At 51.4% G+C, this 27,338-nt stretch overlaps 1 protein-coding gene across 1 annotated transcript; it reads left to right on the top strand.

Annotated features, from left to right (window-relative positions):
• The first annotated feature begins 134 nt into the window (after window positions 1-134).
• Window positions 135-26,376, top strand: LOC140200633 (cyclic nucleotide-gated channel alpha-4-like). Its single transcript, XM_072264205.1, is given in 5 exon segments — window positions 135-283; window positions 10,321-10,425; window positions 21,042-21,148; window positions 24,181-25,179; window positions 25,661-26,376. Coding segments are annotated over 5 exon segments (2,076 nt in total).
• The last annotated feature ends 962 nt before the right edge of the window (window positions 26,377-27,338 follow it).

Below are 27,338 nucleotides of genomic sequence, written 5' to 3'. Positions count from 1 at the left end.
GCCACACACGGAGGAGTACTACCAGCAGTACCTGAGCCCACAGGAGGTGGAAAACTTCACAAAGGCGGTGGGAATGAAGGCTCAGGATGGCAAGGGTGAGGACGGAGAGCAGCCAAAATAAAAGACTTACAACGATGGCAGACCTTAAATTGGTGTGCTTGAACGTGCGAAGTTTGAAGAGTACTGGGCGATGCGTCAGCACGCTCCAGTACCTGGACACTGTAAAGGCCGATGTGACCTTCCTCCGGGAGTGTGGACTACCACATCTCCGTAACTACCGGAGGTGGTCACGGTGGTGGAAAAAAGGTTTGTCTGTGTGGTCGAGGGGCAACGATTGTCGCGCTTCCGGCCTGGGGATTCTGCTGCGGGGAGGCAACTTCTCAATCACCCAAGTTAAAGAGGTGGTTGCGGGGCGCCTCCTGGTAGCAGACGTCAAATACCGGGGCACTCCGCTCCGGCTGATCAACATGTACGCCTCCCCCGTGCGGAGCGAGCGGTTGGCCGTCTTCGAGCGGCTCCCACAGCTGCTGGTGACGTCCCAGCCGGTCGTTCTGGCTGGAGACTTCAGCTGCACCATTGATGCGGCTGGAGGACCCGGCAGTGCCGACAGCAGGTTGGACAGTACCTCTAGACTCCTGAGGGTAACGGTGAAGACAGCCAAGCTGCGCGACGCCTTTGGCACCCCCACAGGTGGAGCACAGCCGCAAGCCACCTGGACACGATCGGACGGCTCAGCCCGCTCCCGGATCGACTTCCTCTTCCTGTCTGAGTCCCTCACGGTCAGGTCCACCGACGTCACGCCGGTGTTCTTCTCTGACCACTGCCTTCTGAGAGCCACCTGTCGCTTACGGGAGGACCAGAAGGCAGGCAGGGGGACTTGGAAGCTGAACGTAAAGCTGCTGACCCCAGAGAACATCGAGGAACGAGAGAGGGAGTACACAGGTTGGAGAACCTTGAAAGCCTTCTTTAATTCCCCGGTTCACTGGTGTGAAGCCACCAAGCAGAACATTAAGAGGTTCTCCATCCGCAAGGGTATCCAGAAGGCAAGGCAGGAGCAGAGGGAACTGCGTAAACTCCAGACAGAGTTGCAGCAACTTCTCCTTCTGCAGTCGAAGGGGGTGGATGTCAGGGAGGAATTGCGAGAGGTGAAGGGCCGGCAAGCCCAGCACCTCGCCGCTGAATCCTCCAAGATCATCTTCCGATCAAGGGTCCAAACCGTGGAGCAGGACGAGACGTGCTCACGCTTCTTCTTCCAAAAGGTGCACAGGGGGAGCTCTGTGACCCACAACCTTAAGGAAGAGGACGGCTCAGTCACGTCCTCGCAGACCAACATACTGAGGATCTGCAAGTCCTTCTATGCCGGTCTGTACGACGAAAAGGCCACAGAATCCACAGCCTCCCGCAACTTCCTGTCGTCTATCACGCAGGTCTTAGACGACGGCAAGCGGGAGAGTCTGGATCAGCCACTGACCCTGGACGAGCTGACAGGCTCCATCCGTTCCTTTGAGTCCAGTAAGGCTCCTGGAAGCAACGGCTTACCGGCTGAGTTGTACTCGGCTCTGTGGAACTGGATGGACCCAGACCTGCTGGAAGTGTACAACGCTATGCTTCTGGCCGGCAGTATGTCTGAGTCCATGAGGAAGGGCATCATCACCCTCATCTACAAGCGGAAGGGGGAAAGGGAGGACATTAGAAATTGGAGACCCATCTCTCTCCCGAATGTGGATTACAAGATCCTGTCCGAGGCGATCGCCAACAGGGTCAAGTCTGCTCTGGGACAGGTGATCCACCCGGACCAAACCTGTGCTGTACCGGGCAGGAAGATCTCAGACAGCCTCGCGCTGCTGAGGGACACCATCGCCTACGTGCAGGACAGGGGGGTGGACGTCTGCCTGGTCAGCTTGGACCAGGAGAAAGCCTTCGACAGGATATCGCACACGTACATGGCGGACGTGCTCTCCAAAATGGGATTTGGGGAGGGAATCCGGAATTGGATTACACAGACATCCGTAGTGCAGTCCAGGTCAACGGGTGGGAAACAGACAGCTTCCCCATCAGATCTGGAGTCAGGCAGGGCTGTTCCCCCCCCCCCCCCGTCTTGTCTGCTGCATAGAACCCTTTGCGGAAGCCATCAGGAGGGATGGGGGCATAAGAGGGGTGACGCTGCCAGGCAATGGAGGGACCCAAGTGAAAACCTCCCTGCACATGGACGACGTCACCGTCTTCTGCTCTGATCCGAGGTCAGTTCGCAGGTTGATTGACATCTGCGAACAGTTTGAGCTAGCGTCGGGGGCCAGGGTCAACCGCACGAAGAGCGAAGCCATGCTCTTCGGCAACTGGATCGATCCAGCGTCCCCTTCACCATCAGGTCTGACCACGTGAAGGTGTTGGGGATCTGGTTCGGAGGGGCTGAGGCGTGCAACGAGAACTGGCAGGAGCGGACTGCCAAGGTGAAACAGAAACTGGGACTGTGGGGAGGGCGCTCCCTGTCGATAACGGGCAAGAACCTGGTCATCAGGTGTGAGGTGCTCTCAGGGCTGCTGTACTTGACGCAGGTCTGGCCCGTCCCCCGCTCCTACAGCTCGGAAATCACCCGGGCTGTCTTCAGATTCGTCTGGAGATCCAAGATGGAGCAGGTGAGACGGACCGTCATGCACAAGTCCCTGGACAACAGGGGCAAGAACGTCCCCAATGTCGCCCTCACCCTGATGGCCAGCTTCGTATGTGGCTGCATCAGGTTGTGTGTAGAGCCCAGTTATGTGGGCACCAAGTACCACTATGTGCCCAGGTTCTACCTGTCGCCCTGGCTACGAAGGATGGGTCTGGCACGACTCCCACGCAACGCCCCAGTCAGCTGGTCATTGCCGGCATACCTGTCCTACGTAGCAAAGTTCTTCCAGGAGAACGCCTTTGACCACAGGGCCATCAGGCAGTGGTCGGCACGTAATGTCCTGCAGGCACTGCAGGAGAAGGACGTGATGGACACAGTGGGGTGGTTCCCTGAGCAGACCGTCCAGTTCATCTGGCAAAATGCCTCATCGCCAGATCTCACCAACAGGCACCAGGACCTCGCCTGGCTGGCAGTGAGAGGGGCCCTTCCAGTCAGATCCCTCCTGTACGCCTGGAACGTCGTCTCCGCACCCCACTGCCCACGGGAGGACTGCAGTGAGGAGTCTGTGACCCACCTCTTTGCACACTGTCAGTTTGCAGAGAGGGTGTGGAGGAGGATGGACGGGCTAGTGTCACGTTTTATCCCCAGCAGCTGCGTAACAGAGGACTCTCTGATCTACGGGCTGTTCCCGGGGACGCACACGGAGACCAACATCCGGTGCTGCTGGCAGATCATCAACTCGGTGAAAGACGCTCTTTGGTCGGCCCGAAACTTGATGATCTACCAGCACATGGAGATGTCCGTGGGAGAATGCTGCCGACTGGCACATTCTCGGCTGCAGGAGTACGTGCTGAGGGACGCACTGAAACTCGGTGCAGCCACCGCAAGGGCCCGGTGGGGAAGGACCACAGTATAGGTTTCTCCACCCGGGAGAGTGGGAGGGGTCGGTGGGCGAGGAGTATACCCCTCAACAATGAGATGCTAAGCTGAACTACTGTAGTGCCACGTGGGTGGCTATAAACACGGATGTGTACTGACTATAAAGGAAACGTATGTAAAGGATGGAAGGTTATTGAATGGTTTATTGTATATATTTATTTTTGAATAAAGTATATTTTGAAATTAAAAAAAACGCCTGCCTCAGCATGGAGCTGGACACACTGTAATTTGCCCATCGCCACAATAGGTTCTACGGCAGATACGATCTTACTGGCTCTCCATGTTATTTCCAATCTGTGTGGATTTGAAATAACATCTCCACCTCGCTGACAATCAACATTGGTGCACCTCAGGGGTGTGTGCTTAGCCCACTGCTCTACTCTCTCTGTACCCATGACTGTGGGGCTAGGCAGAGCTCAAATACCATCTATAAATTTGCTGACGATACAACCATTGCTGGTAGAAACTCAGATGCTGATAAGAGGGCGTACAGAAGCAGGGTTTACCAGTTAGTTCAGTGGTGTCACAGCAACAATCTTACACTCAATGTCAGTAACACCAAAGAACTGATTGTGGACTTCAGGAATGATAAGACGAGGGAACACAAACCCTCGAGGAATCAGAAGTGGAGGGATTGAGCAATTTCAATTTCCAGGGTGTCAATATCTCTGGGGACCTAACCTGGACCTAAAAGCATGGCACTGCTGATCAGAGATGGTGTCACGGCTGCAGAAAAGGAGGACGTCATAGAGGGATTGTCCACTGAATCTCTATGGGTGGAACAGGAAGGGGTCAATAACTCTACTGGGTGTTTTTTATAGACCACCCAATAGTAACAGGGACATCGTGGAGCAGATAAGGAGACAGATTCTGGAAAGGAGTAATAATAACAGGGTTGTCGTGGTGGGAGATTTTAATTTCCCAAATATTGATTGGCATCTCCCTAGAGCAAGGGGTTTAGATGGGGTGAAGTTTGTTAGGTGTGTTCAGGAAGGTTTCCTGACACAATATGTAGTTAAGCCTACAAGAAGAGAGGCTGTACTTGATCTAGTATTGGGAAATGAACCTGGTCAGGTGTCAGATTTCTCAGTGACAGAGCATTTTGGAGATAGTGATCACAATTCTATCTCCTTTAGAGATTAGAGAGGGATAGGAACAGACAAGTTAGGAAAGCGTTTAATTGGAGTAAGGGGAAATATGAAGCTATCAGGCAGGAACTTGGAAACATAAATTGGGAACAGATGTTCTCAGGGAAAACGTACAGCAGAAATGTGGCAAATGTTCAGGGGATATTTGCGTAGTGTTCTGCATATATACATTCCAATGAGACAGGGAAAGGATGGTAGGGTACAGGAACCATGGGGTACAAAGGCTGTTGAAAATCCAGTCCAGGAGAAAAGGAAAGCTTATGAAAGGTTCAAAAAAATTAGGTAATGATAGAGATCTAGAAGATTCTAAGGCTAGCAGGAAGGAGCTTAAGAGTGAAATTAAGAGAGCCAGAAGGGGTCATGAGAAGGCCTTGGCGGGTAGGATTAAGGAAAGCCCCAACGCATTCTACAAGTATGTGAAGAACAAGAAGGTAAGAAGTGAGAGAATAGGACTAATCAAGTGTGACGGTGGGAAAGTGTGTATGGAACCAGAGGAGACAGCGGAGGTACTTAATGAATATTTTGCTTCAGTATTCACTACGGAAAAGGATCTTGGCGATTACTTACAGCAGATTGAAAAGCTTGATCATATAGACATTAAGAAAGAGGATGTGCAAGAGCTTTTGGAAAGCAACAAGTTGGATAAGTCTCCAGGATCAGACGAGATGTACCCCAGGCTACTGTGGGAGGTGAGGGAGGAGATTGCTGAGCCTCTGGTGATGATCTTTGCATCACCAATGGGGATGGGAGAGGTTCCGGAGGATTGGAGGGTTGCAAATATTGTTCCCTTATTCAAGAAAGGGAGTAGGGATAGCCCAGGAAAATATAGACCAGCGAGTGTTACTTCAGTGGTTGGTAAGTTGATGGAAAAGATCCTGAGAGGCAGGATTTATGAACATTTGGAGAGCCATAATATGATTAGGAATAGTCAGCATGGCTTTGTCAAAAGCAGGTTGTGCCTTACGAGCCTGATTGAATTTTCTGAGGATGTGACTAAACACATTGATGAAGGTAGAGCAGTAGATGTAGTGTATATGGATTTCAGCAAGGCATTTGATAAGGTACCCCATGCAAGGCTTACCGAGAAAGTAAGGAGGCATGGGATCCAAGGGGACATTGCTTTGTGGATCCAGAACTGGCTTGCCCACAGAAGGGAAAGAGTTGTTATAGACGGGTCATATTCTGCATGGAGGTCAGTGACCAGTGGTGTGCCTCAGGGATCTGTTCTCGGACCCCTTCTCTTCGTGATGTTTATAAATGACCTGGATGAGGAAGTGGAGGGATGGGTTAGCAAATTTGCTGATGACACAAAGGTTTGGGGTGTTGTGCATAGTGTGGAGGGCTGTCAGAGATATAGTGGGACATTGATAGGATGCAAAACTGGGCTGAGAAGTGGCATATGGAGTTCAACCCAGATAAGTGTGAGGTGGTTCATTTTGGTAGGTCAAATATGATGGCAGAATATAGTATTAATGTAAGACTCTTGGCAGTGTGGAGGATCCGAGGGATCTTGGGGTCGGAGTCACTCAAAGCAGCTGCGTAGGTTGACTCTGTGGTTAAGAAGGCATACGGTGCATTGCCCTTCATCGAACGTGGGATTGAGTTTAAGGGCCGAGAGGTAATGTTGCAGCTATATAGGACCCTGGTCAAACCCCACTTGGAGTACTGTGCTCAATTCTGGTCACCTCACTACAGGAAGGATGTGGAAACCATAGAAAGGGTGCAGAGGAGATTTACAAGGATGTTGCCTGGATTGGGGAGCATGCCTTATGAGAATAGGTTGAGTGAACTCGGCCTTTTCTCCTTGGAGCGACGGAGGATGAGAGGTGACCTGATAGAGGTGTATAAGATGATGAGAGGCATTGATCGTGTGGATAGCCAGAGGCTTTTTCCCAGGGCTGAAATGGCTAGCACAAGAGGGCACCATTTTAAGGTGCTAGGAAGTACAAACGTAGGTACGGAGGAGATGTCAGGGGTAAGTTTTTACTCAGAGAGTGGTGAGTGCGTGGAATGGGCTGACGGCAATGATGGTGGAGAGAATATGATAGGGTCTTTTAAGAGACTCCTGGATAGGTACATGGAGCTTAGAAAACTAGAGGGCAATGGGTAACCCTATGTAATTTCCAAAGTAAGTACATGTTTGGCACAGCATTGTGGCCGAAGGGCCTGTATTGTGCAAACACGAAGAGTTCTGCAGATGCTGGAAATTCAAGCAACACACATCAAAGTTGCTGGTGAATGCAGCAAGCCAGGCAGCATCTCTAGGAAGAGGTACAGCTGACGTTTCAGGCCGAGACCCTTCATCAGGACTAACTGAAGGAAGAGCTAGTAAGAGATTTGAAAGTGGGAGGGGGAGGAGGAGATCCAAAATGATAGGAGAAGACAGGAGAGGGAGGGATGGAGCCAAGAGCTGGACAGGTGATTGGCAAAGGGGATATGAGAGGATCATGGGACAGGAGGCCCAGGGAGAAAGACAAAGGGGGGGGAATCCCAGAGGATGGGCAAGGGGTATAGTCAGAGGGACAGAGGGAGAAAAAGGAGAGTGAGAGAAAGAATGTGTGTATAAAAATAAATAACGGATGGGGTACGAGGAAGAGGTGGGGCATTAGCGGAAGTTAGAGAAGTCAAAGTTCATGCCATCAGGTTGGAGGCTACCCAGACGGAATATAAGATGTTGTTTCTCCAACCTGAGTGTGGCTTCATCTTTACAGTAGAGGAGGCAGTGGATAGACATGTCAGAATGGGAATGGGATGTGGAATTAAAATGTGTGGCCACCGGGAAATCCTGCTTTCTCTGGCGGACAGAGCGTAGGTGTTCAGCAAAGCGGTCTCCCAGTCTGCGTCAGGTCTCGCCAATATATAAAAGGCCACATCGGGAGCACTGGACGCAGTATATCACCACAGCCGACTCACAGGTGAAGTGTTGCCTCACCTGGAAGGACTGTCTGGGGCCCTGAATGGTGGTAAGGGAGGAAGTGTAAGGGCATGTGTAGCACTAGTTCCTCTTACAAGGATAAGTGCCAGGAGGGAGATCATTGGGGAGGGATGGGGGGACGAATGGACAAGGGAGTCACGTAGAGAGCGTCGACTACACCTCTTCCTAGAGATGCTGCCTGGCCTGCTGCGTTCACCAGCAATTTTGATGTGTGTTGCTTCACCTGGAGGTGCCTCACCTGGAGGATTGCTTGGGCCCTGAATGGAGGTGAGGGAGGAGGTGACTGGGCAGGTGTGGCATTTCTGTCACTTGCAGGGATAAGTACCTAGAGGGAGATTAGTGGGGAGGGATGAACGGACGATGATGGAGGGAGCGTTCCCTGCAGTATGTTCTGGCTGATGAGGATCCGTAATGATGGACGCTGCCCTTCTGAGGCACTGCTCCTTGAAGGCTGGTACCCAAGATGGAGCTGACTAATTTGACAACTTTCTGTACCTTCTTTCGGTCCAGTACAGTAGCCCCCAACCCCCATATGATTCAGTGATGCAGCCTGTCAGAATGCTCTCCATGGTATACTTGTGAGGTTTTTGAGTGTTTTCGGTGACAAAACAAATCTCTCCAAACTCCTAATTAAGTATAGTCGCTGTCTTGCCTTCTTTATAATTTCATCGATATGTTGGGACCAGGTTAGGTCCTCAGAGGTCTTGACACCCAGGAACTTGAAACCGCTCACTCTCTCCACTTCTGATCCCTCTATGAGGATTGGTATGTGTTCCTTCATCTTACCCTTCCTGAAATCCACAATCAGCTCTTTCATCTTACTGACGTTGAGTGCCAGGTTGTTGCTGCGACACCAGTCCACTGGTTGGCATATCTCACTCCTGTACGCCCCCTTGTCTCTATCTGAGATTCTACCAACAATGGTTGTATCGTCAGCAAATTTATAGATGGTATTTGAGTTATGCCTAGCCACACAGTCATGGGTATAGAGAGTAGAGCAGTGGGCTAAGCACACACCCCTGAAGTGCACCAGCGTTGATTGTCAGCGAGAAGATGTTATAATCAATCCACATAGATTGAGAGCAGAGCTGTCTCGTGTTCCTGTATCTGTGTACGGTCAGGGACGTGTGGTCACAGATGTGTGATCAGGGATGTGTGATCAGGGATGTGTGGTCAGGGATGTGTGGTCACGGATGTGTGATCAGGGATGTGTGGTCACGGATGTGTGGTCAGGGATGTGTGGTCAGGGATGTGTGGTCAGGAATGTGTGGTCACGGATGTGTGGTCACGGATGTGTGGTCACGGATGTGTGGTCACAGATGTGTGGTCACAGATGTGTGATCAGGGACGTGTGGTCACAGATGTGTGATCAGGGATGTGTGGTCACGGATGTGTGGTCAGGGATGTGTGGTCAGGGATGTGTGGTCAGGAATGTGTGGTCACAGATGTGTGGTCACAGATGTGTGATCAGGGATGTGTGGTCACGGATGTGTGATCAGGGATGTGTGATCAGGGATGTGTGATCAGGGATGCGTGATCACGGATGGGTGATCACGGATGGGTGATCACGGATGGGTGATCAGGGATGTGTGGTCAGGGATGTGTGGTCACGGGTGTGTGATCAGAGATGTGTGGTCACTGATGTGTGGTCACGGATGCGTGGTCACGGATGCGTGGTCAGGGATGCGTGGTCACGGATGCGTGGTCACGGATGCGTGGTCACGGTTGTGTGGTCAGGGATGTGTGATCAGGGATGTGTGATCAGGGATGTGTGATCAGGGATGTGTGGGCAGGGATGTGTGATCAGGGATGTGTGATCAGGGATGTGTGGTCACGGATGTGTGATCAGGGATGTGTGATCAGGGATGTGTGGTCAGGGATGTGTGGTCACGGATGTGTGGTCACGGATGTGTGGTCACGGATGCGTGGTCACGGTTGTGTGGTCAGGGATGTCTGATCAAGGATGTGTGGTCACAGATGTGTGGTCAGGGATGTGTGGTCAGGGATGTGTGATCAGGGATGTGTGATCAGGGATGTGTGGTCACGGATGTGTGGTCACGGATGTGTGATCAGGAATGAGTGATCAGGGATGAGTGGTCAGGGATGTGTGGTCATGGATGTTGTCAGGGATGTGTGGTCAGGGATGTGTGATCAGGGATGTGTGATCAGGGATGTGTGATCATGGATGTGTGATCACGGATGTGTGATCAGGTATGTGTGATCAGGTATGTGTGATCAGGTATGTGTGATCACGGATGTGTGATCAGGGATGTGTGGTCACGGATGCGTGGTCAGGGATGCGTGGTCAGGGATGCGTGGTCACGGATGTGTGATCAGGGATGTGTGGTCACGGATGTGTGGTCACGGATGTGTGATCAGAGATGTGTGGTCACGGATGTGTGGTCACGGATGTGTGGTCAGGGATGCGTGGTCAGGGATGCGTGGTCAGGGATGCGTGGTCACGGATGTGTGATCGGGGATGTGTGGTCGGGGATGTGTGATCGGGGATGTGTGATCAGGGATGTGTGATCAGGGATATCTGGTCAGGGATGTGTGGTCACGGTTGTGTGGTCAGGGATATCTGGTCACGGATGTTTGGTCACGGATGTGTGGTCAGGGATGTGTGGTCACGGATGTGTGAGCCGAGCTGTCCTCTCCCTCTGACACTCTTGGCTTTGTGTTCACAGTGCCGGCTCTCCCTCGATTCTGGACCCCATGGGTGATGTCTACTACTACTGGCTGGTCATCGCCAGTGTCCCTATCGTCTACAACTGGACTGCACTGGTTGCTAGGTGAGGTGAAATCACATGGGTCAGTGAGCGAGAGGGCAGCAGGCCCTCAGCCTGGAGATCAGTTCTGACTCTCCCAGGCTGTGCAGAGTCTGAGAGTGTGGGTGGTGGGGTCCACTCTACTGCAGAGCAGAGTGAGCAGAGTTTTATTGAAAGACACAAAGGATCCTGAAGCAGGGAGTCTCCCCAGAGGCAACAACCAAAGGTCATGGAGTGAAGATCTTTTTTTAAATTCACACAGTTTGTCTCCTCTTACACATTAGTTGTTTGTCAGATATTGTTTTTAGAACTCAGAACACCACAGCCCAGTGCAGGCTCTTCGGCCCACAGTGTTGTGCCAACAATTTAACCGACTCTAAGATCAATCTAAACCTTCCCTCCGACATAGCCTGCCATTTTTCTTTCATCAATGTGCCTACCTAGAGGCTCTCAAATGTCCTTAATGTCCTCTAACACCACCTGGTAGAGCGTTCCATGCACCCACCACTCTCTGTGTAAAAAAAACTACCTCTGACACCCAATCATTATCTGAATTCTGATGAATACAGGCCCAGAGCCATCAAACACTCTTCATATCACTATCCATTCAATCCTGGAATCATTTTTGTGAACCTCTTTTGAACCCTCTCCAGTTTCAGCCCATCCTTTCTGAGAGAAGGGGCCCAAACCTGCTCACAATACTCCAAGTGAGACCTCACCAGTGCTTTATAAAGCTTCAACATTACATCCTTGCTTTTATATTCTAGTCCTCTTGAAATGAATGCTAACATTGTATTTGCCTTCCTCACCACAGACTCAGCCTGCAAACTAACTTTTAGGGAATCCTGCACAAGGGCTCCCAAGTCCCTTTGCCTCAGTTTCTTTTGTGTTTTCTCTCCATTTAGAAAATAGTCAACCCTTTCATTTCTTCTACCAAAGTGCATGACTATACACTTCCCAACATTGTATTCCATCTGCTAACACTGTATTCCATTCTCCTAATCTAAGTCCTTCTGTAGCTTCTCTACTTCCTCAAAATTACCTGCCCCTCCTACTATCTTCATATCGTCTGCAAACTCTGCACAAAGACATCATCCAAATCATTGACATAAATTGTAAAAAGAATCAGTCCAGCCCAGACCCCTCGTGGAACACCACTAGTCACTGGCAGCCAACCAGAAAAGGCTCCGTTTATTCCCACTCTTTGCCTCCCGCCAATCAGACACTGCTTTATCCATGCTAGAATCTTTCCTGTATTTACATGGGCTTGTGGCTTGTTAAGCAGCCTCATGTGTGGCACCTTGTCAAAGGCCTTCTGAAAATCAACCGATTCTCCTTTGTCTATCCTGCCTGTTATTTCGTCAAAGAATTCCAGCAGATTTTTCAGGCAAGATTTTCCCTTGAGGAAACCATGCCGACTACGGCCTATTTTATCACGTGCCTCTAAATATACTGAGACCTCATCCTTAACAATCGACTCCAACATCTTCCCGGCCACTGAGGTCAGACTAACTGGTCTATAGTTTCCTTTCTTCTGCCTCTCTCCTTTCTTAAAGAGTAGAGTGATATTTGCAATTTTCTAGTCTTTCAGAAACTTTCCAGAACCTGGTGATTGTTGAAAGATCATTATTAATGCCTCCATGATCTCTTCAGCCACTTCTTTCAGAATCTTGGGGAGTACACCATCTGGTCCAGGTGACGTATCTCCCTCCAGACCTTTCAGTTTCCCAAGAACCTTCTCCCTAGTTATGGTAACATCACAAACTTCATGACCCCTGACACCTGGAACTTCCACCATACTGATAGTGTCTTCCACAGTGAAGACTGATACAAAATACTTACTCAGTTTGTCTGACATTTCCTTGTCCATTACTACCTCTCCAGCATCGTTTGCCAGCAGTCCGATATCCACTCTTGCCACTTTTTTACACTTTATGTATCTGAAGAAACGTCTGGTATTCTCTTTAATATTACTGGCCAGCTTATTCCATCTTTACCTTCTAAATGAATTTTTTAGTTGCCTTCTGTTGGTTTTTAAAAGCTTCCCAATCCTCTAACTTCCCACTAATTTTTGCTCTATTATATGCCCTCTCATTTAGGCTTTTATATTGGCTTTGACTTCTCATTTTAGCCGTGATTGTGTCATCTTGCCTTTAGAATACTTTTTCCTCTTTAGGATGTATATATCCTGTGCCTTCCGAATTGCTTCCAGAAATTCCAGCCATTGCTACCCTGCCAGCATCAGTTCCAGTCAATTCTGAGCATTCCTTCCTCATGTCTCTGTAAGTCCCTTTACTCCACTGAAATACTGATACATCTGACTTTAGCTTCCCTTTTCAAACTTCAGGGTGAATTCGATCGTATTATGATCACTTGCCCCTTAGGGTTCTTTTACCTTAAGCTCTCTAATCATAAGACATAGGAGCAGAATTAGACCATTTTGGCCCATCGAGTCTGCTCCGCCAGTTAATCATGGCTGACCCATTTTTTTCCCCTCCTCCGCCCACTCCCCAGCCTTCTCCCCGTAACCTTTGATGCCGTAGCCAATCAAGAACCTATCTAGCCACCCAACGACCCGGCCTCCACAGCTGCCTGTGGTAATAAGTTCCACAAATTCACCACCCTTTGACTAAAGAAATTTCTCCACATCTGTTTTGAAAGGGTGCCCCTCTATTCTGAGGCTGTGCCTTCTTGTCCTAGACTCTCCCACCATGGAAAACATCCTTTCCACATCTACTCTTTCTAGGCCTTTCAACATTCAAAAGGTTTTAATGAGATCCTCCTCATCGTTTTGAATTCCAGCGAGTACAGACCCAGAGCCATCAAATGATCCTTGTATGATAACCCTTTCATTCCCGGAATCATCCTTGTGAACTTCCTTTGGACCTTCTCCAATGCCAGCATATATTTTCTTAGAGACGAAGAGTCGAAAACTGTTCACAATACTCAAGGTAAGGCCTCACCAGTGCCTTATAAAGCCTCAGCATCACATCCCTGCTCTTGTATTCTGGACCTCTTGAAGTGAATGCTAACATCGCTTTCCTCACCACCGACTCCACCTGCAAGTTCACCTTCAGGGTGTTCTGCACAAGGACTCCTAAGTCCCTTTGCATCTCAGATTCCTGGATTTTTTCCCTGTTTAGAAAATAGTCTGCACATTTATTTCTACTACCAAAGTGCATGACCATGCATTTTCCAACATCGTATTTTATTTGCTACTTTCTTGCCCATTCTCCGAATCCGTCTAAGACCTTCTGCAGCCTACCTGTTTCCTCAGCACTACCTGCCCCTTCAACAATCTTCATATCATCTGTAAACTTGGCAACAAAGCCATCTATTCCATCATCTAAATCATTTATATACAACTTAAAAGAAGCGGTCCCAACACTGACCCTTGTGGAACACCACTAGTCACTGGCACCCAACCACACAAGGATCCTTTTATCCCCACTCGCTGCCTCCTTCCAATCAGCCAATGCTCTAAACATCTTAGTAACTTTCCTGTAATACCATGGGCTTTTAACTTGGTAAGCAGCTTCATGTGTGGCACCTTGTCAAAGGCCTTCTGAAAGTCCAAATATACAACATCCACTACATCCCCTTTATCTATCCTACTTGTAATCTCCTCAAAATATTCCAACAGGTTTGTCAGACAAGATTTTCCCTTGGGAATCCATGCTGACTATATCCTATATTGTCCTGTGTCACTGTGCTCCGTAATCTCATCCCTAACAACTGACTCCCACATCTTCCCAACCACTGAGGTCAGGCTAACTGGTCTATAATTTCCTTTCTGCTGCCTTCCTCCTTTCTTATAGAGTGGAGTGACATTTGCAATTTACCAGTCGTCTGGCACCATGCCAGAGTTCAATGATTTTTGAAAGATCATTACAAATGCCACCACATACTCTGCCACTACCTCTTTCAGAACATTAAGGTGCAGTTCCCCTGGCCTGGGTGATTTATATACCCTTCGGTTAATGAATTCCAGTTCATTGCACAACGCCCAATCCAGAATATCTGCTTCCCGAGTGGGCTCAACCATGAGCTGCTCTAAAAAGCCATTTCACAGGCACGCTGGAAAAATTTCCCCTCCTGTAATCCAGCACCAACCTGATTTTCCCAATCTACCTGCATATTGAAGTTCCCCTAGACTATTGTAATATTGCCCTTTTGGCATGCATTTTCTATCTCCGGTTGCAATTTGTAGGCCACATTCTTACCTCTGTTTCAGGGGTCTGTATACAACTCCCATCAAGGTCTTTTTACCCTTGTAGTTCCTTAGCTTTATCCACAATGATTCAACACCTTCCAATCCTATGTCACGAAAGCTTGGAGACAGTGCGAGAGAGAGGATAGGCAGGTGATAGGGAAGAGATGCATTCAGACTGATGGTTTGAGATGTGTCTATTTTAATGCAAGAAACATCATGAACAAAGCTGATGAGCTTAGAGCATGGATCAGTGCTTGGAGCTATGATGTTGTGGCCATTACAGAGACTTGGATGGCTCAGAGGCAGGAATGGTTACTTTGAGTGCCAGACTTTAGATTTTCAGAAAGGACAGGGAGGGGGGCAAAAGAGTTGGGGGCGTGACACTGCTTATCAGAGATAGTGTCATGGCTGCAGAAAAAGAGGAAGACACGGAGGGACTGTCTACGGAGTCTCTGTAGGTGGAAGTTAGAAACAGGAAGGGATCAATAACTCTACTGGGTGTTTTTAACAGATCACCCAATAGTTACAGGGACATCGAGGAGCAGATAGGGAGACAGATTCTGGAAAGGTAATAACAGGGTTAGAAACATAGAAACATAGAAAGCCTGCAGCACAATACAGGCCTTTTGGCTCACAAAGCTGTGCCCAGCATGTCCTTACCTAATAACTACCTAGGTTTTACCCATAGCCCTCTATTTTTTTAATCTGCATATATCCAACCAGGAGTCTCTTAAAAGACCCTATCATTTCCTCCACCACCACCGCCGGCAGCCCATTCCACGCACTCACCACTCTCTGTGTAAAAAAAACTTACCCCTGACATCTCCTCTGTACCTACTTCCAAGCACCTTAAAACTATGCCCTCTCATGCTAGCCATTTCAGTCCTGGGAAAAAGCCTCTGACTATCCACACGATCAATGCCTCTCGTTATCTTGTACACCTCTATCAGGTCACCTCATCCTCCATCACTCCAAGGAGAAAAGGCAGAGTTCACTCAACCTGCTTTCATAAGACAAGCTCCCCAATCCAGGCAACATCCTTGTAAATCTCCTCTGCACCCTTTCTATGGTTTCCGCATCCTTCCTGTAGTGAGGTGACCAGAACTGAGCACAGTACTCCAAGTGGGGTCTGACCAAGGTCCTATATAGCTGTAACATTACCTCTTGGCTCTTAAACTCAATCCCATGATTGATGAAGGCCAATGCACCGTATGCCTTCTTAACCACAGAGTCAACCTGCGCAGCAGCTTTGAGTGTCCTATGGACTCGAACCCCAAGATCCCTCTGATCCTCCACACTGCCAAGAGTCTTACCATTAATACTATATTCTGCCATCATATTTGACCTACCAAAATGAACCACCTCACACTCATCTGGGTTGAACTCCATCTGCCACTTCTCAGCCCAGTTTTGCATCCTGTCAATGTCCCGTTGTAACCTCTGACAGCCCTCCACACTATCCACAACACCCCAACCTTTGTGTCATCAGCAAATTTACTAACCCATCCCTCCACTTCCTCATCCAGGTCATTTATAAAAATCACAAAGAGTAAGGGTCCCAGAACAGATCGAGGCACACCATTGGTCACTGACCTCCATGCAGAATATGACCCGTCTACAACCACTCTTTGCCTTCTGTAGGCAAGCCAGTTCTGGATCCACAAAGCAATGTCTCCTTGGATCCCATGCCTCCTTACTTTCTCAATAAACCTTGCATGGGGTACCTTATCAAATGCCTTGCTGAAATCCATATACACTACATCTACAGCTCTACCTTCATCGATGTGTTTAGTCACATCCTCAAAAAATTCAATCAGGCTCATAAGGCACGACCTGCCCTTGACAAAACCATGCTGACTATTCCTAATCATATTATGCCTCTCTAAATGTTCATAAATCCTGCCTCTCAGGATCTTCTCCATCAACTTGCCAACCACTGAAGTAAGACTCACTGATCTATAATTTCCTGAGCTATCTCTATTCCCTTTCTTGAATAAGGGAACAACATCTGCAACCCTCCAATCCTCCGGAACCTCTCCCGTCCTCATTGATGGTGCAAAGATCATCGCCAGAGGCTCAGTAATCTCCTCCCTCGCCTCCCACAGTAGCCTGGGGTACATCCCGTCCGGTCCCGGTGACTTATCCAACAGCGGAGACACACGGCACATGTGGAAGGGCATTCAGGACATCACCAACTACAGGACAAAATCACCTGCCTGTGCTGGTGATGCTTCCCTCCCAGATGCGTTGAACAACTTCTACGCTCATTTTGAGGTGCAAAATGACGTGGCGGCGAGGAAGACTACCCCTCCTCCAAATGACCAGGTGCTGTGTCTTACCGTGGCTGATGTGAGGAGAACCCTGTGCAGGGTCAACCCACGGAAGGCTGCTGGACCAGACAATATTCCTGGCAGAGTGCTTAGAGGATGTGCAGACCAGCTAGCAGAGATTCTCACTGACATCTTCAACGTCTCCCTGAGCAGCGCCATCGTTCCTACGTGCTTCAAGGCCGCCACCATCATCCCCGTGCCAAAGAAGTCTTCAGTGTCCTGCCTCAACGACTAACGTCCCATTGCACTCACATCCATCATCATGAAGTGTGTCGAGGCTCGTCATGAGGCACATCAAGACCCTGCTGCCCCCCTCACTGGACCCCCTGCAGTTCGCGTACCGTCCCAACCGTTCAACAGACGACGCCATTGACATCACCCTCCACCTGGCCCTAACCCACCCGGACAAAAAAGACACGTACGTTCGAATGCTGTTCATAGACTGCAGTTCAGCATTCAACACAATCATTCCTCAGAAACTGATTGGAAAGCTGAAACTGCCGGGCCTGAACACATCCCTCTGCAACTGGATCCTAGACTTCCTGACTGGGAGACCTCAGTCAGTCCGGATTGGAAGCAGCATCTCCAACACCATCACACTGAGCACAGGGGCTCCCCAGGGCTGTGTGCTCAGTCCACTGCTGTTCACTCTGCTGACCCACGACTGTGCTGCAACACACAGCTTGAACCACAAGTTCATCGATGACACAACCATGGTGGGTCTCAACAAGAACGATGAGTCAGCATACAGAGAGAAGGTTCAGCAGCTAACTGACTGGTGCAGAGCCAACAACCTGTCTCTGAATGTGAACAAAACAAAAGAGATGGTTGTTGACTTCAGGAGAACACGGAACGACCACTCTCCACTGAACATCGACGACTCCTCCGTAGAGATCGTTAAGAGCACCAAATTTCTTGGTGTTCACCTGGCAGAAAATCTCACCTGGTCCCTCAACACCAGCTCCATAGCAAAGAAAGCCCAGCAGCATCTCTACTTTCTGCGAAGGCTGAGAAAAGTCCATCTCCCACCCCCATCCTCACCACATTCTACAGAGGTTGTATTGAGAGCATCCTGAGCAGCTGCTTCACTGCCTGGTTCGGAAATTGCACCGTCTCGAATCGCAAGACCCTGCAGCGGATAGTGAGGTCAGCTGAGAAGATCATCAGGGTCTCTCTTCCCGCCATCACAGACATTTACACCACACGCTGCATCCGCAAAGCAAACAGCAAAACCCCGCACACCCCTCATACAAACTCTTCTCCCTCCTGCCAGCTGGAAAAAGGCACCGAAGCATTTGGGCTCTCACGACCAGACTGTGTAACAGTTTCTTCCCCCAAGCCATCAGACTCCTCAATACCCAGAGCCTGGACTGACACCAACCTACTGCCCTCTACTGTGCCTATTGTCTTGTTTATTATTTATTGTAATGCCTGCACTGTTTTGTGCGCTTTGTGCAGTCCTGAGTAGGTCTGTAATCTAGCGTAGTTTTTGTGTTTTTTTTCTTATGTAGTTCAGTATAGTTTTTGTATTGTTTCATGTAGCACTATGGTCCTGAAAAACGTTGTCTCATTTTTACTATGTTCTGTACCAGCAGTTATGGTTGAAATGACAATAAAAAGTGACGACTTGACTTGCTTTCCAAAATCTCCAGCACATCTTCTTCCTTAATGTCTATATGCTCAAGCTTTTCAGTCCTCTGCAAGTCATCCCGACAATCACCAAGATCCTTTTCCATAGTGAATATTGAAGCAAAGTATTCATTAAGTACCTCTGCTACCTCCTCCAGTTCCATGCACACTTTTCCACTATCACACTTGATTGGTCCTATTCTCTCACGTCTTATCCTCTTGCTCTTCACATACTTGTAGAATGCCTTGGGGTTTTCCTTAATCCTGTCCACCAAGGCCTTCTCATGGCCCCTTCTGGCTCTCCTAATTTCATTCTTAAGCTCCTTCCTGCTAGTTTATAATCTTCTAGATCTGTATCATTACCTTGTTTTCTGAACCTTTCGTAAGCTCTTTTTTTCTTCTTGACCAGATTTACAAAAGCCTTTGTACATCACGGTTCCTGTACCCTACCATCCTTTACCTGTCTCATTGGAACGTATCCACGCAGAACCCCACGCAAGTACCCCTTGAACATTTGCCACATTTCTTCCGTTCATTTCCCTGAGAATATCGGTTTCCAATTTATGCTTCCAAGTTCCTGCCTGATAGCCTCATATTTCCCCTTACTCCAATTAAACGCTTTCCTAACTTGGCTGTTCCTATCCCTCTCCAGCGCTATGGTAAAGGAGATAGAGTTATGGTCACTATCTCCAAAATGCTCTCCCACCGAGAGATCTGACACCTGACCAGGTTCATTTCCCAATACCAGATCAAGTACAGCCTCTCCTCTTGTAGGCTTATCTACATATTGTGTCAAGGTACCTTCCTGAACACACCTAACAAACTCTACCTCATCTAAACATGAGGAAATCTGCAGTTGCTGGAAATTCAAGCAACACACACAAAGTGCTGTTGGAACGCAGCTTCGAAAAATGGAGGGCTGTGGGTAACCCTAGGTAATTTCTAAAGTAAGTACATGTTCCGCACGGCACTGTGGGCTGAACGGCCTGTATTGTGCTGTAGGTTTTCTATGTTTCTAGTGACTCGATTTCACTTTCTACCGACAGAGCAACGCGACTCCCTCTGCCTTCCTGCCTGTGCTTTCAATACAATGTGTATCCTTGGACATTAATCTCCAGCTACAATCTTCTTTCAGCCATGATTCAGTGATCCCTACATCATATCTGCCAATCTGTAACCGTACTACAAGCTCCTCTACCTTATTCTGTACGCTGCATGCATTCAGATTCAACAGCTGCAGTGTAGCCCCAGTCCCTCTGTGTCACGTCCTGTGGACCGATGGTGCTTGAATGTCATGAGCAAGAACAAGCCCACAGCAGTCAGCAGTCAGCAGACAAATCCAGGTTAAAACAGGATCCGGTGCTGTCCTGGTGTATGTGACATAGACTCTTGTTGGGCTTTCAGCCGAGGACAAGTATCCATCTTAACTGATGTTTTGACGACAGTCTCCACCACGATGCCTTGGCATGTCTATCCCGGTGGTATATATACTCAACTTCAGTCATCCTCCATCCCTCCTCTTCGATTAGTCCTCAATTGGTCATGCCAATGCTTTGGGGACCACCTGGTGGAGGAAGCCATGGAAAGAAGATGAGAGAATAAGAATTTTAACAAGACAAAGGAATACGATTTTAAACATGGTGGGACAGCGGAAACCTGATTGGTTGAGAACTAACCAATCAGGGGACGGATGACAGGAGTCGAGAATAGACTAGACGTGCCCAGGCACCATGAAGGTGGTGCAGTCTGTCATGGAAAAGTCGGTTGTAATTGTAACCTGTACCCGAGAAGAGTTTACACGCAATACAGGCTGGCATCCACCGAGCCACCACTGGGGGCCGGCCCAACCAGCACCGACTGCAGCATGCCTGCCCTGCCTCTGTCCTCTCCACACCGCCTTCGGTGTCCGTCCCCGGGGTGACCCTGTGGCTTGAGGCCTGGTCTGGGGTGTGACGTTAGTGCAGGGGACCCAGAGAGTGAGCCCTGCCTCTGCCTCCTGCTCATCACTTAGTGTGAGGGTGAGTTTAACCCCAGCTCAGCAAGTGCAGCACTGGGAACACAGTGGGCTTGTGGAACCAAGGGAGCCCAAGACCAAAGAGAGGTGCAGGGAGATGGGGAGGAAAGGAGGGAAGGGGAGGAGGGTTCCAGGGAGAGGTGTAATGAGAGAAAGGGGTGTACAGAGAGAGGGGGAGAACTCCCGTGTTTTGGGGGAGGTATACAGAGGTGGAGTGGGGGCAGGAGGAGAGTTCTTAGAGAGATGCCTGCAGGAGGGAGGAGGGAGGAGGGAGGACAGGCATAGGGTCACTACACACTGGGCTCTGTGGTTGATAGCACCCTCACTGCGGTCAACCGGACCCTCCCTATGGTTGAAGGGACACTCTTTGTGGTTGAAGGGACTCTCCCTGTGGTCGGCCGGACCCTCGCTGTATTCCGTGCTTGATGGGACCCTCGCTGTGCTTGGCCCTCAGGTGCAGCTTCAGTGATCTCCAGTGCAGGTACCTGTCCAGCTGGCTGGCTCTGGATTACCTGTCTGACTTCATCTACCTGCTAAACATGGTCGTCAGGCTTAACACAGGTCAGTGTGTACACCTGTTGGTTAGAAAGTAACCACTCATGCTGATTCTGGGGTGCATGTGGGGAAGGGGGAGTGTTGTCCTGGGGCAGATGTTGACCTCTAACCCCATGTGCACAGGGGTCAGGTTGTACCATAACATACTGTATGTTCAAATTGGCTTGACCGAGAAGACAGAGAGTCGTGACCAATGAGAATTATTCTGGATAGAGTAGATAGCTAGATTAGTGGTGTTCCCCAGGGATCTATACTGGGATCTCTGATGTCCTGGATTAAAATGTAGAAGAGTGGGTTAGTAAGTTTGCAGATGACACAAGGATTAGTGGTGTTGTGGATAGGATACAGCAGTGTATGGATCCATTACAGATATGGGCAGAGAAGCGGCAGATACAGTTTAATCATGGAACATGTGAGGAGATACACTTTGGGAACTCAAATCAAAGAGGCAAACATGCTGTGAATGACGGTTTAAGAGACATTTGAATAAATATATGCACTGGAGGGGCGTGGGGGACTATGGTCTGGCTGAAGGTCAGGGGGACTAGGCAGAAAATAACAATTTGGCATAGACTAGATGGGCTGAATCCTCCAAGAGGACACAACCTTGTCATTGGGTTTGGAGGCTTGTGGGCCCCAGTGACCCGGAGAGCTGTGTTGGCTGGAGTCAGGGCTTTATGCTTTGGCTCTCAGTTGGGCACCCATGCTAAACAGCTCAAAGGGTAGAGGTCAGACTGAGAGTGGTCCACCGGTCCTCCAGGTTCGGGGGTTCAGCTCAGGGCTAACAACCCTGACCAGTAAAACAAAACTGTTACAGAAACAGCAATGAAGAGTCCTTCTACATCTGAGTCTGACGGTGTTCCTGAGTCTCCACTGGGACTTCTGTGACTGACAGTGGTGGAAGTGGCGAGGAGGCTGCTGACACGATGAAGGAAGCCCCGAGCACCGCCAGAGATGGAGGCCCCTCATTGACACCTGAAACACCGGTAGTGTAATGGGAAGAAGCCAAGCTGGGCCATACAGCCTGTTTCTGTGCTGAGGTGTTGGATGGCGATATGCTGTGTACATGGCCCAAGTCCCCGAGAGCCGTGGCCTGTAGATTGAAGGTGCAACGTTTTCTCATTGCCGCTAGTGCCGCTGCAGACAGACGTATTGCACCTTCTACCGAGCGAGCACTGGAGGGCAGCACTGACCGGAGAAGCCAGCCCCAACCCAGCTCTGGCATCTCCCCCACCCCAGAAGGCACACTTGCCTTCCTTGGTCCGGCTGTCGAGTACAAGAGTCAGAATGTGACGCTGCTGCTCTATAAAACTGGTTGGGCCACACTTGGAGTATTGTAGTTCCGGTCACCTCATTTTGGGATGTGGAGGCTTTGGAGAGCACAGAAAGAGAATCAGGTTTACTGTCACTGTGTGAAACATGTTATATTTGTTGGGGAGGGTTGTGGGAGAGAAAAGGTATGCTACGGAGGTGAGTATGCCAAGAAGGCCCACCAGTGCCTTTACTTCCTGAGAAAACTAAAGCAATTTGGCCTGTCCCCTAAAACCCTCACTAATTTTTATAGATGCACCGTAGAAAGCATTCTTCTAGGGCGCATCACAACCTGGTATGGAAGTTGTCCTGTCCAAGACCGAAAGAAGCTGCAGAAGATTGTGAACACGGCGCAGCACATCACACAAACCAATCTTCCGTCCGTGAACTCACTTCACACCGCACGCTGTCGGAGCAGTGCTGCCAGGATAATCAAAGACACGACCCACCCAGCCAACACACTTTTCGTCCCTCTTCCCTCCGGGAGAAGGCTCAGGAGCTTGAAGACTCGTACGGCCAGATTTTGGAACAGCTTCTTTCCAACTGTGATAAGACTGCTGAACGGATCCTGACCCGGATCTGGGCCGTACCCTCCAAATATCCGGACCTGCCTCTCAGTTTTTTTGCACTACCTTACTTTCCATTTTTCTATTTTCTGTTTGTGATTTATAATTTAAATTTTTAATATTTATGAATTTTTACTATTTTTAATATTTAATATTAGTAATCCAGGGAGCAGGAAGCGCAGAATCAAATATCGCTGTGATGATTGTACATTCTAGTATCAATTGCTTGGTGACAATAAAGTATAAAGTACGACTGGGAGCTGAAGGGGTGAGTTGTCAGAGGTAGAGACAGTAACTGGACCACAGAATTTCCAGGGAGTTTTGTTGCTCAGAGAGAGGAAGTCTGTCCTATAAGAGCAGCAGGATTCCAGTGAGACCCCCGGGGTGGGCAGTGGGCCTGAGGGCTCCAGTGAGACCCCAGGAGTGGTCAGCGGGCCTGTGGACTCCAGCGAGACCCCCGGGGTGGGCAGTGGGCCTGAGGGCTCCAGCGAGACCCCCGGGGTGGTCAGCGGGCCTGAGGACTCCAGCGGGACCCCCGGGGTGGGCAGTGGGCCTGAGGGCTCCAGCGAGACCCCCGGGGTGGTCAGCGGGCCTGAGGACTCCAGCGAGACCCCCGGGGTGGGCAGTGGGCCTGAGGGCTCCAGCGAGACCCCCAGGGTGGGCAGCGGGCCTGAGGACTCCAGCGAGACCCCCGGGGTGGGCAGTGGGCCTGAGGACTCCAGCGAGACCCCCAGGGTGGGCAGCGGGCCTGAGGACTCCAGCGAGACCCCCAGGGTGGGCAGCGGGCCTGAGGACTCCAGCGAGACCCCCAGGGTGGGCAGTGGGTCTGAGGGATCCAGCGAGACCCCCGGGGTGGGCAGTGGGTCTGAGGGATCCAGCGAGACACTGGGATGGGAGCTGGGTGTAAGGGATCCAGAGAGACCCCTGAAGCGGTCAGTGGGTGTCGGGATCCACAAAGTACCCGGTACCCAGGAGCGGTCAGTGGATATAGGGCTCCGCAGAGACCCCGGGAGCGGTCAGACGGAAGATCCACGAAACGGTCAGTGGGTGTGGAGACCCCGGAAGCGGTCAGTGGTATGAGGGTGGGGGGTTCTTGTGTCCGGGCAGTGGGTGGGGTGAGTGTTCTGCCCCACCTTCCTAAGACCCCTCTCTCACCCACAGGACACCTGGAGCAGGGAGTGCTGGTGACGGACCGCCGGGGCATCGCTCGCAGGTATCTGCACTCGTCGGCCTTCCGCCTGGACGCGGTCTCTCTGCTGCCCACCGACCTACTGGCCTTGTGGCTCGGCCTCTGTTCGCCTGCCGTCCGCCTCAACCGGCTGGTGCAGCTGCCGCGGCTGCTGGAGCTACTGGAACGGGCCGAGACTCGCACGTCTCGCCCCAACGCGCTGCGCGTCGGCCGGGTGATGGGTCTCCTGGTCCTGGCCATCCACTGGAACGCCTGCGCCTACTTCTCCCTGTCCGCTCGCCTGGGCTTCGGCACCGACGACTGGGTCTACCCGAACGTGTCGACGCCCGGGGGCGACCCCCGCCTCGCTCACCAGTACCTGTACAGCGTCCACTTCGCCACGCTGATCCTGACCACCATGGGCAACAGCCCGCAGCCCAGCAGCGAGGCGGGGTACCTGTTCATGGTGGGCGACCTACTCATCGCCGTGCTCACCTTCGCCGGCATCGTGGGCAGCGTCGAGTCCACCGTCAGCGAGATGCAGCGGGCGAAACGCGGCTGCTTCCCGGACCACCGCCGGGTGCGCGACTACCTGCGCAGGGAGGCCGTGAACCCGGCCCTGGCCCAGAGGGTCAGCCGCTGGGCCGAGCACCTCCGGCTCCACGCCAAGCGCACGGACGAGGAGCAGGTGCTGCGGGTGCTGCCCGGCCGGCTGCGGGCGCTGCTGGCGGCCGACGTCCACCTGCGGGCGCTGGGCAAGGTGCGGCTGTTCAGCAGCTGCGAGGCGGGTCTCCTCCGGCAGCTGGTGGCGCGGCTCCGGCTGCAGGTGTTCAGCCCCGGGGACCTGGTGTGCCGCCGGGGCGAGGTGGGCCGGGAGATGTACATCGTGCAGGAGGGCCGGCTCGCCGTGTTGGCCCAGGACGGGCGAACCGAGCTGGCGAGGCTGCAGGACGGCAGTTACTTCGGAGAGATCAGCATCCTCAACATCCCGGGTAATCGAGCGCGGAGGGAAGGAGGGGAGCGGGAGGAAGGAGGAGGGGAGGGGAAGGAGGAGGGGTGGGAGGGGAAGGAGGAGGGGTGGGAGGGGAAGGAGGAGAGGGGTGGGGGAGGGGGAGGTGAGGGAGGGGGAGGGAAGGGTGGGGAAGGGGAAGGGAAGGGGTGGGAGGGAAGGGAAGGGGTGGGAGGGAGGGAGGGGAGGATGGAAGGGGTTTTGAGGGGGGTGAGAGGAGGTAGGTGCAGAGTTGGGAGGGGATGGTGAGGAAGGTTGGAGTGAAGACACATAGAGAGGCAGGGTGGAGGGAGGATGAGTAAGATGCCAGGGAGGGGTGGGGCAGAGGGAGGGGAGGGGTTGCAGTGGAAGCCGCAGGTGGCTCCAGTCACTGTGCACAAGATCTCAGCCCTGCCCTGCCCTTCCAGGCCGTTGTTGTTGCTGCCCTGGTGACCTGTCCCTGTCTTCTCTCCTCACTCCGGCAGGGAATAAGTTTGGGAACCGGAGGACGGCAAGCATCCGTAGCCTTGGGTACTCGGACCTGTTTGTTCTGGGGAAGGGTGAGCTGGCTGAGGTGCTGCTGGAGTTCCCTGAGGCAAGGAGGGCGCTGGAGGACAGGGGCCGGGTGATGCTACAGAAGATGGGGATGTTGGAGGAGGGGGCAGCCCAGGAGGACGGGGGCCCGGACCAGCTGCTGAGGAAGGCCGGACGCCTGGAGACTGCACTGGACTTGCTGCATACGCGACTCGCTCGGCTGATGGCGGAGCACCATTCCAGCCTCCGCAAGATGAACGTCCGGCTCAGTCAGCTGGAGGGCAAATTGAACAGGTGGGGGGCAGACCCAGGCCAGGCTGAGGCCCAACAGTAGGCTCTGTCCCAGAGCCACATACAGGTCCAGGCCCAGCTCCAGCTCCATGACCAAACCCAGGCACAGCCCCACACCAGTCTGCTGCTGGAGAAAGGAGGGGAGGGCCCAGCCCACAAGCAGCCTCAGTCCCAGGCTCCATCCCAGAGCCAGGCCCAGGTCCAGACAGAGGCCTTGTCCTGCACCAATGGACTGCCAGAGAATGGAGGGGAGGGCCGAGTCGCAGTCCCAGCCCCAGGCTCAGGCCTAGGCCCCAGTCCATGGGCACGTACAGGCCCAGACACAAACCCTGCTGGAGACCAGGCCCCAGGATCAAGTCCATTCCCAAGCCCATGATGACAAGCAGCTCCAGATCAAGGCCCAGGTGCCGAACCCTGGCTTGTCAGAGGTTCAGGCTCCAAACCAGGTCCACCAGGATCCACCAGGCCAGGCCCTGGACCATGGGCAGCTTTGGCCCCTCAACCACATACAGGACCAAGGCCGCTTTCTGGGTGATGGGAAGCTGCTGGTCTCACACCCCAGTTTCAAGCTCAGCAGGGAAGCCGGGCCCAGAGGCAGGGATTGTCGAAAGCTCAGTCTCAGGAAGAGCCCTGAATTCACAGGTAGCTCTCGGACCCAAGCTCTGAGCCTCGGGGCTGGTTCGGGCTCCAGACACCCAATGCACAGATTGGAGGCCGGACACAGGACTAGTTCAGCCCCATGCTGAGGCCTGGCTGGGATAGAGCTGAGGGTCTTGGGGCTAGGGGCGAGATGGCTGGGGGAGGTTACTCGGTGCCTGGTCCACCTGGACATACAGGGAGCCCGAACACTGGCAAGGGTTTCATCGCAGCCTTCACTCCTGTACAGAGGGTGTCCTGGGGTACAGACAATCCAGAATGGGGTGGACACAGCAAACTGCATCTGCGACACAATAAAATGCTCTCACAAAGTGACCTTGTCTATTCCGTGGGCCAGTGAGATATGTGTGTCTATTCTATCAAACATAGCAGGGAAGTCGGTATTTACAGAGGTCCCGGGGAGTGTGTTGATTTTTACAGGGGGTCCCGGGGAGTGTGTTGATTTTTACAGGGGTTGCCGGGGAGTGTTCGGTATTTACAGGGGGTTCGAAGTACGTAGGTTTTCACCGGTACATGCTATTCCAGATCCTTCCAATAGTGGTCAGCAGTTCTCCATGTTTGAGAGAGCCCAGAAAACAGTTACAGTATTTTAAAACCGGAAAGCCTAGCAGTGGAATTAGACTTTTTAGCCCATTCACTGTTCTGCCTTTCCATCATGGCTGATTTATTATCCCTTTCTTC

Source organism: Mobula birostris, chromosome 7 (assembly GCF_030028105.1).
Source record: "Mobula birostris isolate sMobBir1 chromosome 7, sMobBir1.hap1, whole genome shotgun sequence".
In the NCBI taxonomy this organism is placed as follows: Eukaryota; Metazoa; Chordata; class Chondrichthyes; order Myliobatiformes; family Myliobatidae; genus Mobula; species Mobula birostris.
Note: the sequence above shows the minus strand (reverse complement) of the source record. Positions and strands in the feature narration are given on the sequence as shown.